The sequence below is a fragment of the Cervus elaphus genome, chromosome 18 (genome assembly GCF_910594005.1).
Source record: "Cervus elaphus chromosome 18, mCerEla1.1, whole genome shotgun sequence".
Lineage (NCBI taxonomy): Eukaryota > Metazoa > Chordata > Mammalia > Artiodactyla > Cervidae > Cervus > Cervus elaphus.
In genome coordinates, this window is record NC_057832.1 from 82,051,322 (window position 1) to 82,071,943 (window position 20,622).

At 47.1% G+C, this 20,622-nt stretch overlaps 1 protein-coding gene across 3 annotated transcripts in view; it reads left to right on the forward strand.

The window, feature by feature from the left end:
- TNS3 (tensin 3) overlaps window positions 1-20,622 on the forward strand; it is a 220,506-nt gene that overhangs the window by 41,391 nt on the left and 158,493 nt on the right. For all 3 annotated transcript variants that reach the window (XM_043872501.1, XM_043872497.1, XM_043872499.1), the window contains exons 2-3: window positions 3,951-4,062; window positions 15,864-15,901. Coding sequence is in view for 2 of the 3 variants with exons in the window: in XM_043872497.1 (XP_043728432.1) it covers window positions 3,951-4,062; window positions 15,864-15,901 (150 nt within the window). In the remaining variant the exon portion in view is untranslated. The remainder of the gene's footprint in view (window positions 1-3,950; window positions 4,063-15,863; window positions 15,902-20,622) is intronic.

Below are 20,622 nucleotides of genomic sequence, written 5' to 3' on the forward strand. Positions count from 1 at the left end.
GTAGACTGCAGTCCATGGGGACACTAAGAGTCGGACCCGACTGAGCGACTTCACTTTCACTTTTCACTTTCATGTATTGGAGAAGGAAATGGCAACCCACTCCAGTGTTCTTGCCTGGAGAATCCCAGGGACGACGGAGCTTGGTGGGCTGCCGTCTATGGGATTGCACAGAGTCGGACTCAACTGAAGCGACTTAGCAGCAGCAGCAGCCTTTTAATTAAGATGTTGAAACTATTTACATTAATGTGATTCCTAATATATTGAGGTTTAAATCTATCATCTTGCTGCTTGTTTTCCATTTCTCTTACGTGTTCTTTATTACTGCTTTTTCTCTTTTTTTGCCATTTTAACAGTAATTGAACTTTTAAAATAATTTTGTTCTATCTTCTTTGTTGTATTTATTACCTACAACTCATTATTTTAGTTGTTGCTTTAGGTTTATGTTATACCTTTTTAGCTTGTCACAGTCTGCCTTCAAGTGATAGTGTACTATTTCGTGAATATTATGAGAGCCTTACAGTAATGTACTACCATTTCTCCTTTCCTGAGCTTTGAGCTGTTTTACCATAAATTTTACTTCTACTTACGTTAAACCTCACATTGTATCATTATCAGTTTTTATTTAAATAGTTAATTATCTTCTAATGAGTTTTAAGTAAGAAGTAAAAGACCTTACTTATTTGTCCGTGTAATTCACCATTTCTAGTGGTCTTCATTCTTTTGTGTAAAGCTATATTTCCATCTAATATTATTTTCCTTTTGCTCAGACTATCTTTAACATGTCTTGTAGTGTCAGTTAGTGATAGATTATTTCAGCTTTTGTATATTCTAGGAAGTTTTTAATTCACTGTCATTTTTGAAGTGTATTTTTGCTGGATTGGTCAGTTTTTTCTTAGTACTTTATATTGCGACACTGTGTTTTCACTTGCTTTTTTTTGAATGAGAAATCTGCTTTATTTTAATGCTTACTCCCGTGAGTGTCATTTGTGCTCCCCTGCCTCCCTGGCTGCCTTTAAGATCTCTTTTTTTTCAGTTGAAGTGTAGTTGATTTAGAGTGCTCTGTTAGGTTCAGGCGTACAGTGGTGATTCATTTATATATATGTATATATATATATGAATTTTTTTCTAGATTTACTTTCCATTATAGGTTATTATAAGATGTTGAATATCCTTATCTGTGCTGTACAGTCAATCCTTGTTGCTTATCTGTTTTATGTGTAATAGTTTGTTAATCCCTACTCCTAGTTTATCCCCCTGTTTCCTCCATACTTCTTTGGTAACCAAAGGTTTGTTTTCTATATTTGTGAGTCTGTTTCAGTTTTGTATATAGATTCATTTAAGATTGTTTCTTTTTAACTGGGTTTGAGCCATTTGGTTTTCATGTGCCGTATGTCGTTTCTGTCACATTTTTTTGTGTTTGAGATTTTTTTGAGTTTCTTGGATCTGTGGGTTTATAGTTTTCCTCATGTTTTGGAAAAGTTTCAGCCATTATTTCTTCAAATATCCCTCCACCCACCCATTTTCTTTCAGGGGCTTATAAGCTGCTTAAAGCTGTCCCGCAGTTCACTGATACTCTTTTTGTTTATCTGTCTATTTATTTACATAGGTTGTCTTTTCTTTTTGTGCTTTATTTTGGTAAGTTTCCATGGTGATGTCTTCAAATTCACTCATCTGTTCTACTGCAGTGTCTAATCTGTCAATAATCTTATCCAGCGTTTTAATATTTTTCATCTCAGATATGTACATTTGCTTCTGTAAATGTTTGTTTTGGATCTTTTCTTACCTACCTTTTTGAACAAATGGAATATAGTTATAATACTCTGTTAATATCTTGTGTGCTTACTCTTGTCAGTTCAGGGTCACTTTCAGTTGACTGATTATTCTCATTATGGGTTATGTTTTTCTGTTGCTTTGCATGCCTGATAATAAAAAAAAAATTGTTTATTTGTTTTTATTCAGCTGCACCAGGTCCTGGTTGTGGCATGTGGGATCCTTAGTTGTGGTGTTGGGATCCTTGCAGCATGTGGGATCTAGTTCTGACCAGGGGTCCAACCTGGGCCCCCTGTGCTAGGAGCGTGGAGTCATCGCTGCTGAACCACTAGGGAAGTCCCATGCCTGATAATTTTTGATTGGGTACCAGGCATGGTGAATTTTACCTTACTGGGTGTTGGGTATTTTTTTATTTCTACAGATATTCTTGAGCTTTGTTCTGGAATGCAGTTAAATTACTTGGAGAGACAAGGAGCGGTGCTCAGTTTATAGTTAATCATTCCTCACTTTTGAGGCAAGATCCTCCTGTTTTCTGTGCAATATTCCCTGAATCTTGGGTTTTTCTGGTCTGGCTGTGGGAAGGAGGACTATTTTCGGCTCTGTGTGAGCACTGTTTCCTCAAATGGTGGTTCTTTCCCCAGCCTTGGGTATCTTCCTCAAACAGGTGTGCGTACACACACGCTCTTCGGTACTGTGCTGAATGCTTCCGAGGGCCCCTCTGAAGATCTTAAGAGTTCTTTGCAGCTCTTTCTTCTACAGTGCTCTGCTTAGCGAACTCTTTCTTGCTGGCTTATTCAGCTTGAATTCTTAACTCTTTTCCTTCAGCCCATGTGGTATACTGGTTCCCCCTTCCCTCTCTACATCCTGAAAACTTTCTCCGTGTAGGAATTTAGAGACAGTCGTAGAGCTCACCTCATTTTTTCCTGCCTCTGAGGAACTAGATAGGTTCATTTGCCTTTTCATGAACATCCTATAAAGAGAACCAGTCACTGTGTGCTCATGTCTGAGTTCTTTCATTCAGCCTAATAATGCTTTTGATGTTCACCCATGATATTGCATGTATTAGTAGCTTACTCTTGTGTATACATAAGTGAATATTTGGGTATATGATAGGTATATCCATTTTATGAATATACCATGGTTTGTTTGTCCAGGTTCCTTGTGATGGGCATCTGGGTTACTTCCTGTTAGGGGCACTTTTTAAAAAGGTAGCTCTGATTATTCTCACACATGTCTTTGCGGACATATTTTTTAAGTGTCTGTAGTCCTAAGTGTCTGAGTTTTAAGTGTCTGTAGTTTTAAGTGTCTGAGTCGTAAGATTGGTGTAGATTTAAAAATATGTGTAGGAAATTGTCAAGCTGCTTTCCAAAGTAGCTGTACCATTTGTCTCCTTTCTCAGTGACACTTCATCTTCTCGATGAATTTTAGCTATTCTGGTGTGAGTAATGGCTTCTGTGAGTCCATGTGGATATTAGTTATGTTAGAATGCTCTGTCACATATCAGAAAATGGGAATATGACTGGTGTTTAGTTTCAAAGGCAAATTGAATTTTTATAAGATCCTCAGCTGTAGCTGTGAGCCTTGCTTGACACTACAAACATGGATTTGGTGGCTAAGTGGTCCATCTCCTTGCAGTGCCTGTGTGTGTAATGGATTCGATGTTGTACCAGGTTTAAAGAGGAACCGCCTGTCCTGTCACCCTGGTCTGATGACAGCGTCTCCTCCAGTACGTGAGTTCAGAGAGGCCAAGGGGCCAGGAAGGCCAGTGAGTTAGTGTCCTCTGCTATAATCATGCTGTTTGCTGATTGTTTCTTCCCGAGGAAAAAAGCATTAAGACTCTAGGCACGCACGTGGATTCTTTTGTCGCAGAAGTGGTAGCTGTAAGCCTGCAGTCTGGAAGCTGATCCACTATCACATAAGCCCTCCACCCGGGGGATTATGAGCTGGGCGCGTGTGGGCCGTCACCAGGGCTCTGGCACTGGGCGTGCAGACGGGGCATCCCAGGCTCCCGGGATCCCAGCCTTGGCAAGGTGCTGTCTTGTTTTGCTCTGTTTGCCTGGTCAAGTTCTTGTTTCAGCTCTTCACCAACTCGGCTGGATTTATTATCTCTTGAAAGGGAAAAGGAAGAGCAAATGGACTATCAATGGAAGTGCTGACACTTTCTCCCTTTATTTTTTCAGCCAGAAGAAGTAACTGCGAGTCTGCACAGTTTTAAGAACAAGGCCTTTAAAAAAGCCAGAGTCTGTGGGGTTTGCAAACAGATTATTGAAGGTCGAGGGATTTCATGCCGAGGTGAGTCCGCGTTGATCCTTCTCATGCCGATTAAACTGAAGCAAAGCAAACAGACAAAAACCCAAAATGAAACCTTCTTTCGGGAGTTTCCAAAGTTAAATCATGGAATTCCCCATCTTAACCTGAGTTTCCCTTCACCCTCGCTGGACTGGGATGAAACGTATTTACACAGATATATGCTCATGAGAAATTTTTCCAGAAAGAGCAACGTTAGTCTTATGGGAGGGGGCCAGCCGTGAGTGGCTCATGACTTATTTTCCTTCTGTCCTCTAGTGTCGGTAGCTTGAGTCATCCCCTTTTGTTTTCTGGTCTGTTACCAGAGTTTACAAATGAAATTTTTCTGTTCTTTTGAGTGACGGTTCATTGCGTTACTGTCCTTTTAGCCTGTTGTCAGGCGTTGCGCCAGTCCGTAAACAGAGCCCCCAGCTTCAGTATTTGGTGTTTAAACCCCAGGTAATCAATGCAACTTGCTATTTTTTGTTTCCATGGTAGTAAATCTGTATCACAGACTTGTGAGGAGGACTTCTCTTGTTTCCCTTGAACCCTGGAATTGTGGTTCTGTGTCACAGAATGGAGGCAGGTGGGGTTACCTGGGAGAAGGCTTTGGGCTGCTCTGGGCTTGTTATCAATGATGGGTTTGGGATTTTCTCCATAGAATAGTTCCAGGGCTGCCTCTAGGCTCCCCATCCTCACGGTGGACTCCCTGGCACATGGTCCCTGAGGGCTGCTTTGGAGTTAGGCGGGCTCAAGGAAAGATGCATGATGGCCACACTGTCGTGGAACCTTAGAGGGGGCGGGAGGCAGGTGTGTCCCCTCCTCGGAAGGGCCCGGCCACTGTCAGTGCTGACCATGCTGGTGCCTCGGAGCCAGCTCCCGCCTCTCCTTCCCTCCTCTGTGGCCTCCTGGAGGTGCCAGAAGTCCCCTCCCTGCCTCACCCCACACGGGTCTCTTGTTTCAGAGCTGACGCACCTGCTTCTCAGAGTGCATGGCACTCTCACCTTATCCTTGGATGCAGCCTGTCTCACAGGGCCTGATGGTTCCTCTCCACCTACAAAGGGGGAGCCAGGCCCTGAGGGCTGAGGAGTCACCTGTGGGGTGCACGTGGGACACGGATCCAGCACCAGGCCTCTCGGCACAGGCCCTCTCCCCACATCAGCAGGCCTGCTGTGTGCGTACACACGCACTCACATGCATGCATGCACACACACATGCTCACAGGAGCATACACACGCACTTGGAAGTGCAGAGAAGGGTGTGGCCAAGACAGGGCTGGGCCAGGAGTGCAGGCTGGCGCTCTGAGTCTGTTAGGATCAAAGTCTCTCTGAGTCCCTGATGTGGGTTGCAACATTGTTCTCTGGATGGCTGGTGCAAGGCCTGGCTGGGATGGGTGTGAGGTGCTGAGCTCACTTTCTGGTACTTCGCTTTGCAACTGTGATAATGATTTTCCTCAATGACCCCACCTGGATGTGCCAGGGCGATTCCTTGGCTGGCTGCTGTCCACACGTGCAGGTCATGAGCACAGACCAAGGTGGTTTAGCTCTGTAGGCCCAACGCCTCTGTTTCCCACATACAGTTAATGATGGCCTGGTGGCGACAAACAGATTGGCTCTTTGGAGAGTCAGTTTCCTTCTCATCTCTGTACAGCTGAGGCCTGAGTTGACTAAGGAGCTATCCCAAACATCCTTTTAAAACTCTCAGTACTTCTGCCTTAACCACCTACAAGATACAGTTATTCTCTTCAAAGTAAATGGAAGCAATGAGATATGGCCAGATTGGAGACAGTGGAGCCCCGCAGCCAGGCTTTCCATCAGGCCAGAGCTCCTCAAGGATGCTGACAGCCCCCAGTACCATCCAGGGCTTGGCACGAGAGCGCACATTCCAGGCTCACACTTCCTTCCCTGTCCTGCAGCTTCCCAGGCTTGTAGGGGCCAGGAAGGGGCCCAGAATATTCTTTGATTCTTAACAATCTGTCTTACGCGTTTATAGTTGTGATGTGTAGGATGTCAAGGAATTCTAAGAGGCCTGGCAGAGTGGTGTGGATGGCTTGTGGTTGTGTGTGCAGGTGGTTGTGCATCCTCTGGAATTCTATGGGGGAGGCAGTGAGATCTCAGGATCCCACTGGGTGCTGCACTGCCCAAGGCCAACTCGGCCCCAAGGACCCTGTGTGACACAGAAGAGTGGGAGGGCAGAAGGGTGGCAACAGGCTGGCCTTGTGCAGTGCTGACTCGTGATCTGTCTGGCTTATGCTTCTCTGGTCTGAGGATCACTGTGGTTCTGTTTTATCTCACAGTCTAGCCCCGTGGAAATCACTTTTTGGACCCACCTAGTTCTTTTTTCCTTGAAGAAAATCCTTCACTGGAGACTGTCCCATAGGTGCCCTCTGCCTCAGGGGGTTCATCTCCACGTGTCGTTTCCCCACAGGAACATTGCTACTATGTTCTCGTGTGGGGAACCCAGGGCTCACACGCTGTCACCCCACCACTTGGGCTGAGATGCTCTGCCTGGTTTGGAGGCAGTAAGAAGGGATCTGGGTCCGGGCACCGGTCCTGGGGCCGCCCTGCGCTCCTGTTCCCCTTCCGTGTGTGCACACCCCAGCAGACACGCCACAGTCCCCCTTCTCACCTGGCCTCCTTGTTTCATCTTAAGGCCGCACTCCTCTGCTCTGAGCCCTCCAGCTGAGGGGAAGTGTATGGACCCTCCCTGAGAGGCCCCGGATCCATCCCTCGTGGCTGGGTGGTGGCACTTGTCACCCTGAAGCACGTGGCCAGGAGCTGTGGGCTGGCAGAGGCCACCTTGGGGACATGTACAGCTCAGGGAAGCCACATCCTTGGCCAAAGGAATCAGCTGCCTGGCTGTGGGCACTGGAGGCTGTGCTATTGGGAAAAGTAAACAGGAGCAGGTCCTCCTGAAGGCCAAGGCCCAGGTCCTGGCAGAGAGAGGCCCACTGACATCAGGGATGCCTGCACGCCTGGGGCCCCACGTGGGTGGCAGGACAGGCAATGGGTGGCATGGAAGGAGGCCATGGTGACAGGAGCCCATGGAGGCATCATGCTCTATTTCTGGGTCCAGCATGGGGTATGCTCATAACATGGTGAATGTCAGCCCTCAGGCATTGAGAGGCTGGGGACTCACCTGTAGCATTGTTCGTGAGATATCTGCTGACTTCTCTCCAGAAAAAGGTGTTTTAGAACTCCCTCATTTGGTGGGCACGGGCTTCCCTGGTGGTGCTAGTGGTAAAGAACCTGCCTGCCAATGCAGGAGACATAAGAGACACATATTCAATCCCTGGGTCAGGAGTGTCCCCTAGAGGAGGGCATGGTAGTCCACTCCAGTATTCTTTCCTGGAGAATCCCATGGACGGAGGAGCCTGGCGGGGCTACAATCTGTAGTGTCATAAAGAATCAGATACAACTGAAGCAACTTGGCACTGGCATATGGTGGAATGTAAACACCTATGAGAATACTCAATAGGTATTGAGTACATAAATATGATAATATTTATGTACCTAGCTGTAATAATTGTGTTGATAAACAGTAGCTACTCTTTTTTGAAAAGGAAAGGACTCTATGTGCCAGGAATCTTTTAGACATTATCTTCTTAAATTAAATTGATGTGTGTGGGAGATCCAAGGATTGTGGTTTGACAGTCTGCTTCTCAAAAATGCCATCATCAGAGACATAGCCCCTGACACTGTCAAGGGAAAAAAGGCCTATGGCAGTGACCATAGGGATAGAAATGTGAGAGCTGGGTGTTTATATGTGTTGTTGCTGTGTGGCCATCTTCTTAGCTGTGCTTTTTGTCCGCATCCGAAGGCTGGGCTTTTCCCTCTTCCGCACTGCATCCCTCTGGACGGGCAGGGGCAAGATGTGGGGGTGCTGCTGGGTGAGGAGCCTGGCACGGTCACTGGGAGTGTAGACGGCGCCTGGCAGGGTCAGTGGTTGGCTCCTGCAGAAGAAGTTGTGGCCCAGGACAGGCCCCTTTCCTGGCCTTCTATTTGTAACCTTTACAATTTGCCTGTTCTGTCGTCCATCTCTAGGATCTCTTCCTTTTGTCAGTAAGCTATATAGATATCATAAAAAACTCAGACAATTTAGTGGTTTTCCCTCCTAATAATTTAGATGTGTGTTGTATACATTTGCACACTGAGCCAGTGTGTATGTGCAGTCTGTAGACATTGCATGTCTTTTCTCAGTGATCATGCAGAAGTAGTGTGAGGTCTTACTGGAAGGGCCCTTCCTTTGACTTGTTTCTGGAGCAGTAGGGAAGCATGGGCCCTGGAGACAGGCTGCTCGGATTCCTGCCCTGCCTCCCCGTGGTTGAGTTTTGTTTTAGAGTCATTGTGAGGAACAGATTAAATGCACGAGGAACATAGAGAGCCCTGATTGGCTCAAGGAAGTGTCTGGTAGTGTTAGGTGTTATTCCTGTTGGTTATGGTGTCACGTTGCTGATGGTGGTGATGATGGAGAAGGGTTAGGTGTGTATTCTGTGACTTTGGCTAATATTTTTTACTGTTCCTTTTTCTAGGCTTGTTCTTGACCTGCAAGTCACTTATTTTCACATTTTAGCCTATTTGCCACAGATTATTTTTATGTGGCTAACTTAGAAGAAAAACTTCATTTTTAAGAAGCTGTCGTTCGTACATAGAGGCTCTTTAACCCCTATTTCTCAAATTGTAACTACAGGCAAAGCCACACGGATGGCTGGTGAGCGATGGGGTTAAGTGTCTGGTTGCGGTTTGCCTCCTGCTGCTCAGAAACCCACTGAAGCGGTTCCTGCTCTGCCCTTCCCACCTGCCAGGGCTTTGAACAGGTAGCCTGTTCTCACTGCTCCACTGACGTCTCTTGGGTGGGTTAAGTGGCCCAGCTTCCACTGACAATCCTTCTACAAACCCATACTTGAGGACACTGGCATGGTTGATCATGATGTTCTAGTCCTGAGTGGGTGAGTCTTTTCCTGGGTGTCAAAAGTTGTAAGTTCTGCAGAACTTGGCCCTGCGGAGGAGATGAATTCAGAGAGAATGCAGTGTCAGATCACACAGAAGTGATGGCATTGGGAGAGATGGTTTGCCTGAATTTAAAAATGGAATAGGAGAGAACAGACTGGCATGGAAAAAAAAGAAATGCTGCAAAAGAGACAACTGTAGGGAGGAACCTGAAGGAAATGAAGGTTGGGAAAGAGAGCAAAAAAGAGGACAGAGGGGAAATGGGATGGAGGGGGGTTTTGTAAGGAATATTTGATAATGACTTTTCCCCTTTGGTTAACTGAACACATTAACTGCCTGCTGGAATAAAAATATGAGAAAGCTGTGACCTGTTTGTGAGGAGCTCAGAGTATGAGGGGGGGAGTCCTGTCAGTGGGGAGCTCCAAGTCTGAGCGGGGAGTCCTGTTGGTGGGAAGCTTACAGTCTGGGGAGGGGGGTAGTTCTGTCCCTGTGTGTGAGACTATCACAGTCTAGAGTATACCAGGGGATTACAGACAAAGCTTAGGGCTGAGTAGGCTGATCAGCAAGTCAGCACTTGCTTTGTGCCAGGTGCTGAATTAGAACCCCAGGACTTGGTGGCAGTTAGGACCATCAAGGCGAGGAAAAGAAGCAGGTGACCAAGCAGTGAATGTGGCGTTGGGCCCTCTGCTGTGGGCATATGGCCCCCCGTCTCATGTAGCTGGTGACTGTGCGTGTGGATAAACTGGGGCAGAGGTTGAGGGCAGGTTGGGGTGAGCTTGAGGGCAGAGGCAGAGAAACAGAGGTGACACCCAGGGCTCATCTCTCTCTGGGTAGATATGTGTAAAGTGTTGCATGATAAGCCTGAAACAGTGGCCTGGATTTCCAAGGCTCCTGGAGACTTCGGGAGGGTAGCAGTTCCAAGACAACAAGGAACAATGTGGGGCCTTTCAGAGCCAGATGCTCCAGACAGTTGCCGCTGCTGTTAAGAGTGGATTCCTGCCTGGGACTTTGGCAACCCGTCTAACCAAGGAATGCAATGCAGGCCCCAGGCTTGTGGAGGTGAGGATTCGTGTGTCATTAATTCCTAGAAACTTGTGAGACATGCACTGGCCACATAACCCCTTCCTGAGTGGAGAAAGACCCCTAATGGGAACTGCTGAGGGAGCCTTAGGGAGCTGACCGTGGACCTTGGCCTTGAACTTAACTCCGTCTTTCACTTGATGCTTCTCTGCTTTTCATTTTTGCAAGTCAGTGGAAAAGTGGTGTCTTGCTCTATTAGGTTTTTTACATTCCTCTGGTTATCACTGAGGCTGAGCATCTAAGAAGATACTGAAAAGATGTCTGTAATGTATTATTTATTTATTTTTGGCTGTACTGGATTTTCATTCCTGTGTGTGGGCTTTCTCTAGTTGTGGTGAGCAGGGGCTACTCTCTAGTTGCAGTGCATGGGCTTCTCATCGTGGTGGCTACTCTTGTTGCAGAGCATGGGCTTTAGAGCACAGGGGCTTCAATAGTTGCAGCACGTAGGTTCAGTAGTTGCGACACGTGGGGCCTAGAACACAAGCTCAGTGGTTGTGGCACACAGCCTTAATTACCCCACAGCCTGTGAGATCTTAGTTCCTGGACCAGGGATCAAACCTGCATCGTTTGCATTGACAGACGGATTCTTTCAGGTATTTATTCTTGGCTACACTGGGTCTTTGTTGCTTTGCACAGGCTTTCTCTAGTTGTGGCAGCTGGGGGCTCCTCTTTGCTGTGGTGCTCAGGCTTCTCTTGTGGTGGCTTCTCTTTGTTGTGGAGAACGGGCTCTAGATGTGTGGGCTTCAGTAGTTGTGGCATGCGGGCTCAGTAGTTGAGGCTCATGGGCCTTAGAGCATAAGCTCAGTAGTTGCTTAGTTGCTCCCTGGCATGTGGAATCTTCCCAGACCAGGGATTGGACCCATGTCCCCTGCATTGGCAGCTGGATTCCTATCTACTGCGTCACCAGAGAGATCCCTGTAATGTTTTACTTAGTAAACTGGCCTTTCAAATCCTTGGTGCATTTGAGTGCTCGCTTTGGCAGCCATAAGCTCAGTAGTTGCTTAGTTGCTCCCTGGCATGTGGAATCTTCCCAGACCAGGGATTGAACCCATGTCCCCTGCATTGGCAGCTGGATTCCTATCCACTGCGTCATCAGAGAGATCCCTGTAATGTTTTACTTAGTAAACTGGCCTTTCAAATCCTTGGTGCATTTGAAAAATGAGATGATTTTTTCTTCCTGATTTCTAAGAAATCATAGTATAGATATTATAATATTAATGTTTCTATAGTTAAATTAGGTAGAATTTATGCCAATTTTTGATGGATTTTGACCTACAGAAATGTTAGTTCCTTACCATTCCAACTTACATGTTGCAAGCATAGTGAGCAGTTGCTTGACTAATTTTGCTCATGGAGTGGTTGTCATGTGAAAGGTTTAAGGTTTGGATAGTTCAAATTTACCCATTATTTCATTTCATTTCTGTTTTTGTTTCTATTTAAGAATGCTTTCCCTTCTCTGGGGTCTTAACGATATTCTACAATACTTTATTCTAATATTCATTTCTGCTTTTCCAATTCTGTTCCAATTTCATGGTTGATTCATCTGGAATTCATGCTATTTAGGTTATTTTTCGTGAGTGAGCTGGTTTTCCCAGCATGATTTGTTGTGTGGCTCATCCTTTTGTAACTGAATATGACAGTTTCTCCCCTATACTGAATTCCCATGTGTGGACCTGTCCATTGCACATGTCTGATTTTACAGAGTTTGTACTGTACATACATAACCAGCCTGCCAGTGCAGGAGACATAAGAAACCCAGGTTCAGTCTCTGAGTTGGGAAGATCCCCTGGAGTAGGAAATGGCAACCCACTCCAGTATTCTTGCCTTGGAAAATTCCATGAACAGAGGAACCTGACGGGCTACAGTCCCTGGGGTTGCACAGAGTCATACATGACTGAGCACATACGAGCAACATTATAAGCGTTGTCATATGTTAGCTTTTTAGAAGTCATGATTTCCCAGTAGCCATTCTATATGTCATTTGTGGATATATACTTTTTTCTTCCTTATTGCTTCCGTAACTTCTTTTTCCATGGCAGAAAGGGGTCTTTGATATCGCTTTGTTTTATTCTTTGTTTTATTCCTCATTACATACAATAAGAAGAATGGCATTATTTTATGCACATAAATTGAGTGCATGTTATGTGTGACTTAGTTGGCTGGATCCCCCTAGCTGCTTCTGCATTCAGTCTATTTCAGCATGGTGTCAGTTAAGGTTCTTCAGCAAAACAGAACCAATAGGATGTATATAGAGAAAGAAATTTATTGCAAAGAATTGGTCCATATGGTTTGGAGGCTAAGTCTTATCTGTAGTTGGCAAGCTGTCATCCAGAAGAGCCAGTGTATAGTTCCTGTCTGAGTTCTAATCCAGAAGCAAGAGACGACCAGTGTGCCGGCTTGGAGACAGTTGGGAAGGGAGAACCAATTCTTTCTTACTTCACCATCTATTCTATTCAGGCCCTCAGTGAATTGGATGAAGCCCGCCACACTGGAGAGGACAATCTGCTTCACTCAGTGTACAGTTTCAAATATTTTTCTTGTTCAGAAACACCCTCCCAGACACACCCAGGATACTGTTTAACCAAATATCTGGGCGTCTTGTGGCTCAGTGAACTTGACACATAAAATTAACCATCCCAAATGTGTTGTTTCGGTTGCACTCTTTGAAGAAAATCCAGCTGTATACAAATATGTATTTGGAAAGGAAAGCATATTCTTTTTTGATATTACACCAAAACTCAAATGATAGTTTCTTAGTTTCCAAAGAAGACATAAAAGTGGCCAACAGATGCATGCAGAGGTGCTCAGCATCACTGATCCTGTTGTCGTTGTTCAGTTGCTCAGTCATGTCTGACTCTTTGCGACCTCATGGACTGCAGCACGCCAGGCTTCCCTGCTTTTCACTATCTCCCAGCATTTGCTCAAACTCATGTCCATTGAGTCAATGATGCCATCCAACCATCTCACCCTCTGTCACCCCCTTCTCTTGAGGGAAATGCAAATCAAAACCACAATGAGATATGACCTCACACCTGTCAGAATGGCTGTCAGCGAAAACACAAGGGAAAACATGCTTTGGTTAGGGTAGAGTAAAAGAACTTGTACACGGTTGGTTTACACGGTTGGTGGGAATATAAATTGGTTCAGCTATTGTGGAAAACAGTACGTAATTTCCTCAAAAAGTGAAAAATAGAACTATCATATGATCCAGCAGTTCCACTTTTGGGTATATAGCCAAAGGAAACAAAATCAGTGTCTTCAATAGATGTCATGTTGGTTGCAGTATTACTTACAATAGCCAAGACATGGAAACAAGCTAGGTGTTCATCAATGGATGAATGAATAAAGAAGATGTGGTAAAACATTATTCAGGTGGAAAAAAGAAGGAAATCCTGCCATTCACCATCATGAATCAACAGTGTGCTAAGACAAACAGAGAAAGATAAATATTGTACGGTATCACTTATATGTGGAAACTGAAATCTGAATCTGAGGGACCACCGTGGTGCTTGGCTTTTGGGTGGAAAGTTCATAATACTCGGGTCACCTGCTTACACCCCAGGAACAGTGGGCCCACCTCTCAGGACCCTCGCCTTAGCACTCGGGTGGTTTATGCAATTCAGTCTGATTAGTTCACCTTTGTGGATGTGAGGATTTGCCCTGTAATGGCCTGAGGCTCTTGTCATAGCCCAGTGGGCCATCCACCGTGAATATGTCACACCACTGTCACGGTTCCACACACCAGAGTTCCTTTTTGGGTTGAATTGGTTTGTTGATCTGCTGCGTAACCAGTTACTCCCAAAGTCAGTGACTTACTGTGGCAGTAGCTTCTGTTCTCACTGCTTCTGTGGATCAGGAATTTGGGAGTCACGTGGCCGGGCAGTGCTGGCTCAGCGTCTCTTGGGGGGCTGCATCATCTGAAGGCTCTCCTGGGGCTGGAGGACCTGCTTCCCAGCTGGCTGCTGGCGGCAGGCCTCAATTCCTTCCCATGGGCCTCCTCCCCAGGGCTGCCTCAGTGCCTTACACGTGGGCAGGGCTCCTCTCAGAGCGGTGGTCCAGGAGCCCAGAGCAGAGGCCACTCGCCACACCCTCCACCCTCCTTCCTGGCCACACGACCCGCTCTGTCACTGTGTGAGGGGACCGCACGGGGACTCGGGCTCCAGGAGGAGCCCTGAGGCGGTCTCGGGGGCTGACTGCCATGGGAGGTTGTGCAGTGTCCCGGCTGCTGAGTGGTCCGGCTGCCCCATTCAGCGTGTGTGGATGGAGCTTCCTCTGGGGCTGCGGGAGTCTTCACTGCATTTCCGCTAATTTTCATCTTCCCCAAAGGCCAGAGGGCCCCTCAACTGCCTTCGTCTCTATCTCTGTTCTTGCTGCTGGCCTCTGGCCCCTGGCTGGCCTTCTGTCTGAGATTTTAATCTGGTGTGAAAGCCCCTTTATTCCAACAGCTAGCCTATCTTGATTAGAAAATCACTCATCACCTTTGCTGGGTGGACCCATTAGAAGATATAGAATAAATATGTGTCTTTGTGAATAATTTTCACAAAAGCTAGATCTTGCAAAGATAATACCCCTGGCTGTTCCCTGCTGGAGTTCTAAGGATCCCCAGCCACAGGCTCTTTTTCTTTATTAGTTTGCTTCACCCTCATTCAGTCCCAGGTGGGCTGTGAGTTAGGGCTTTCAGAAAACACAGGGAATGAAAAGTTTGGGCCTTGAAGTGCTGACTGCAGTTTGGGACCTATTTCCTGACCTGAGGCCTTGTTCTTCCAGGAGCCCACACTTCAATATATTGATGCTGTGCTTTGCAGTTTCAAAGCAGGGTCCCTTGAATGATGGCATTTTGGCATCACCATAATCCTGGAAGAAAAAGAGGCCTGATTCCACCGAGGGCAGCCCAGCCAGGCTGGGCCAGAAAGCCTACAGGTCCTGTGCCCCCAAGCCTAGGTCCCTGTCCCCCATCCCGCAGTCACCTCATGGATTTATCAGATAGATGCCTGCTTGGAGCCCACGGGGGCACCTGCACTGCGCTTATTTGGTGCAGTTACTTCATTCCTCACTGTCTCCCTGTCCTTCTGTCTCTGCATGGGAGCATCGGCAGACAGGCCCCAGGGCCCTGAGCCGCTTTGGTGGGGGGAGGCTTTCATGTCCTGTAGGCACAGCTGCAGCCCACAGAGGGCGGGCCTGTGAAATCCGCATTGGTTCCGGCTCTCTCTGCATTGTTGGGGCCTCCGAACCAGCACATGCCTCTCTCAGTCCTCACAATGGCCTGGGTTGAAGGATCCCCCACAGGAATTTAGATGTGGATTTGTTCTGACAGTCAGTTCTTAGGTTGTCCGGAAGTGGAAGAAGCGTGGAACGCAAATGTCCAATTTCTCACTAATTTAAAGGCGCCGGTCCTGAGTCTTCTGGGGCATTTTCAAGTTTCTCTCCTTTCTTCAGGGAGAAGCTATAATTTCCAGGCAAACACTGATACTTTCTACCACTCAGCTGCGCTGCCTTTCTCCTCCCAAGGTGCTGATCTGGTGGCCTGAACCCCTGGAAGAGCCAGGGTGTTTGTAACTCCTCTCCAGAGTTCCCTGTGCCCTCTGCCACTGCTGACACTGCCGAGATGGCTGGGTTCCTGGACACATGTCCACCCACCCCCTCGCTCTGTTGAACTCAGTTTTGTGTCCTAAGCAAAAAGCAACCTCCTTCTGTCTGGACTTTCTCAAGATTTAGAGATGGAAATGTAGAAAGTATGGACAGACTGCTCAACACACCTTCTTTTTCCTTCTCTTGCAGCCTGCAAGTATTCCTGTCACAAGAAATGTGAAGCCAAGGTAAGTGTTACATTGCTCTCCTATGGGACTTCTGGAGCCGAATTGGCCCGTGTTGAATGATGTGTATAGGAGGAGACTGCATTGGATCATGGCCACAGAAACAAAACTCTTTAAGAAATGGCTGCTAGATGCTTTCTGATAGGGTGTATAGTTTTCATCTCAAGAATAAACTGAGGAGCTATGAAATCCATGTTTTTAATTATAGAAAAATAACTTAAGAATTTGGTTTCAGAAAAGAATTTGGTAATTTTGTCCTGGTGATGTCACAACCCTTTCTCCACGTCACATGATCCCTTCTTTCTAATCACATTGACGTGCTGCTGTTGTAGGGTAGGGGCTGGGGGCAGGTAGGGTCTGGGGCACATGGCTGGCCTTGGGGATTTTTCTGGTTTCATTTTTGAATGTAGTTCATAGATGGGATTTGGAGGGCTTCCCAGGTGGTGCTAGTGGTAAAGAACCTGCCTGCCAATGCAGGAGACGTAAAGATGTGGCTTTGATTCCTGGGTTGGGGAGATCTCTGGAGGAGGAAAAGACAACCCACTCCAGTATTCTTGCCTGGAGAGTCCCATGGACAGAGGAGTCTGGTAGGCTGCAATCCATGGGGGTTGCAAAGAGTTGGACACTGCTGAAGCAACTTAGCACGCACATACATGGATGGGTTGGGATTTTTAGGCAGTCACGGAAGTATGGGGACCCTGAATCAGGGAAGTTGTCCTGCATTTGGGCATTCCCTGGGAGGGTTAAATTGCTGGGTGGCCCCACGAAGCACTTGAGGTCTGGTGTGCTGGGTTGGGTGCAGGGCTTTGATTAGTGGGGAATGAGGAGGCCTGAAAATGACATATGGAAGCTGCAGGCACCCTAGATAAGGCCCTGGTTTTGTCCATGGGTCCCAGTGTCTGTATCTCTCGCACATTCCAGGTGTGATGTTACCTTGAGTGGGGCCAGGGCCCACGCATCACCTCTCCTTTTTGGGACCCCCTCAGATTCCCTGCAGGTCGCCCTGTGGCTGGAGGTCCAGGGAGATGGGGTTTAGAGAGTCTTGGGATTTTGTCACTGCTCTGGACCTCATGGGTCAACCTTTCCTGGTCCTTGGGCTCTTGAGTGGAAGGAATGTGTGCTGGAGGCTGGCTTTGTGGAACTGTGGGCTGGCTTCACGTGTGTGCTCTCCATGTGAGGATCCTGGTTTCCTCTACTCTCCTCACCATACAGACAGGCACGCACATGTAGTCACACACAGTCCACACTCGTCCATGCCCCATACATGCACACACTTCACACACATGCATGCCGTTTACTCATGCGGGCATGTGCACACACATAAAGCTAAAAAAGTTACAAGTGGCTCTAGCCCTGCTTTTTTTCAAGAAAGAGATTAAATGAACGAACTTTCTTATTAAACTTTTTCTTACTGAGAATCGGGACTCATGGGGAAGTGGCAAGGCTAGGATAGAGTACCATACTGCTCTGTTATCCAGCCCCCAAGCTGGCCAGCCACCCCCCCAACCCCACCCAAATCCCATTCTCTTCCGAGATGTCACATGATATGTGCTTTAGTCGGTTCAAGATCAGGTCCCGTGGTGGGGCTTTGGGGCACTTCCGCTGTCACTTCTGGTCTTGCTGTGGAGAAGGCTTCCCCTTTCTGTCCAGGGTCAGGCGTTCTTGCTCACTCTTACCGTTGGGCGTGACTGATTTCTAACCTTGGTTATTTTAGGTCTGCTTTGCCACAGATACGCTCTTCTCTCCATCGTGCTGTGTACTTTCAACCCAAGGAACTATGTCAGAGCAGAGATTCCTGTAAGCAGTGGAGGTGTGGACAATGCCACCCTGGGGGTACATTTCAGATTTCCAAGAGGGTTTTCTCCCATCTACTTGGTGGGGGTTTGGACGGAACCCCAGCCCCTGAGAGTCCCAGAGCCTTGTACTTCGGAGCTTGTTCCCCAGAGCCTCAGTTTCTTCATGTGTAAAATGAGCTTTGGGAGTTGGTGATGGACAGGGAAGCCTGGTGTGCAGCAGTTCCATGGGGTTGCAAAGAGTTGGACACGACTGAGCGACTGAACTGAACTGAAAATGGGTGAATAATACATCTACAATCCACTTGAATCAGCTTGCTTTTAGCTATTAATTAGGGTAGTCATTTAAATTTTAAGGAAGTGGAATGAGTTATATATAATCCACATCACCCCATGCGGCAGACAGAGGAGAGAGCCATGCCCAGAACCCTATTTGTCCTGTGTCATTGTGCATGTGTGCACACGTGCACACACCAGCACGTGTGTGATTGTACATCATGTATGTATGCCTGTGTGTACTTTCTCATGTGACACTCTGGCTGGCCACTCTTGACCCCCCGTTGCAGACTGAGCCCCGCTGCCCTTGGCACCAATTCTCACAGGAGACCTGGTGCCGGCCACTTAGGGGATTGAATTCTTTGGTTCAAAGAATATTCCAAAAGCCTTAACTATCACTGATTATGGCATTTCTAGCCACAGTAATTGGCAGTTTGCTCAGGATAGTTAAGCTTTTATTCTTATTAGATCATGGTGGAGGGGGAAATGTATCCGTATTCATTTTTTTTTTTTTGGATAGCGCAGCTTTGAATGGCAGGAGAGAATGCCACTGGCAATAACAAAGACTCTTCTTATTCCAGAACTATAATGCCGGTGCTGCTGAGCAGATCATAAATTCTCAGCCGCCCCTGAAGATAAGCACGGGGTAGGGTGGGGGGTGGGTAGTTCGGTCTCCCAGGAGCTGAGCCACGGCTCCCCCACATGGCTGGGTCCTTGATCACTGCACATCTGTGCCTAACTGTGTGTGTCCAGATTTCTTTGAGACTGAGAAAACTTAGGTGAAGCTCTGGTTGAAAACACAGGCTTTGATCTAATGACTGACTTGGGGATGGTGTGGTCGGTGGGTCCCCTGTGTGCTGGGAACATTGGAGGAGAGGGCACAGCACGCATGCCATTGTGTGGTGTGTTACTATGTGGTGAGTCCTGCTGGCATCATCACTGGCCCTGCTGCTGTCCATCAGAGGCTCCTGGCTGGGCCCAGGATGTTTCCTGGGTAGAGTTGGAGATATGGAAGGAGAGAGCCACCCTGCAAAAGAGGAACTGAACCGCGAACTGGGTGCTCAGGCAGGGGAATGGAGCCTTGAGCTAGGACCAGGGTCTCTTTCTTCTTGGCTGTTGGGCAGTATGTCCCCTCAGGCGAGGCCCTGCAGTCCAAGGGCACATGGAGGCAGAGGCTTGGGCTTTTATCCTCCTTGTCTGCTGGAGCAAGTCCAGTTCCCTGGAGCCTCAGTTTCTTCATGTGTAAAATGGGTGAATGATACACCTACAACCCACTTGAATCAGCTTGCTTTTAGCTATTAATTATGGTAATTATTTAAATTTTAAGGAAGCAGAATGAGTTATGTGTAATTACTGGGAAGTTTGGAATTCCAAATATCTTGCTCTCTGGGAGGCTGTGCTTGTTCATGGGTGCCACGTGAGCTGTTTGGGCATTGTATCTTGTGTTTTTTCCTGGCCTCTGGCTGACTCATTGGTAAGAGAAAAAAGGAAGTAGAAAAGAAAGCTGTTTCAGGAAGGCAGACGATGGTGAAGAGACACTTGGGGGACGGGGTCACTAGTGGGGCACCCCCTAGACATGGCAGAGATGGGGTTCCTTGAGCTTTGGTGAGAGGGTGTGAACACTATACCTCCACCAGGTTTTTGCAAATGTAAGGCCCCATATAGGGGCTGAGCTGTGAGTTGGCAGAAAGGAAAGAGCGAGAATTTTTTCATAAAAGTCCTGGTTGGTCGAGCACAGGTCCTGTGAGGGTCTGTGTGTTCATCACCCCAGGTCCTCACGTACACAGGCAGCTTAACAGTCTCATCTGAAACATGATGGGTGATTGTAATCCAACAGGGTGGTTTTGGGTGACATGAGATCAATAACGAAGTACCTAACCAGTAACTGGCTCCTAATGGGTGCTCAGAAGGAATGAAAACCAGCTACGGTGTTGAGGGAGTGTCAGTAACGTGCTGAGCTGTGGCTTTTCTAACTTTGATTGTCACAGCCTCCCTCAGAGGTCACTGTGTCCTCGTCCCAGCCTTACAGGTGACCCTGGGACTTGAAAGAGTCACACTGCCCACCGGGGAACAGGACCTGAGAGCCATGTCCTACCTGCAAACCGTGACCTGGCCTCTCATTGAATGTTTACACTTTTCCTTCCCTCCTCCTCCTACTCCTTGCACTAAGGAAAGAGGTGGTTAATTTTTAAACTGCCCAATTCAACAAACATTTCCTGATTTGCTGTCAGTCAGGCCCCGGGCTGGATGCCTAGATGTAGCTTGCTGACCTCAAGTCCATTTCGGCCTGCCGCCCATCCGGGACCGACCAGGTGGCGGGGCCAGTCCAGGTAGAGGATTTCACTTACCCACCTTTGGTAGACAGGTGGGTGCCTGTGTTGTGATATTTGACTTTTGATTTTTTAAAAATTGATAGTAAAATAATAAAATCAAGTGGTAAGTAGGAAGAATTTATATACCCCTCTTACCGTCAACATCCACACAGCCTGGTATGGTGCACTTATTGCAATGGATGTGCCAATATCGATGCATTATTATTAACTGAAGTCCATAGTTTATGTTAGGGTTCACTCTCGGTGTTGTTCATTCTGTGGACTTGAACAAACATATAATGACATGTTTCCATCGTTACAGTATCATTAGAGTAGTTTCACT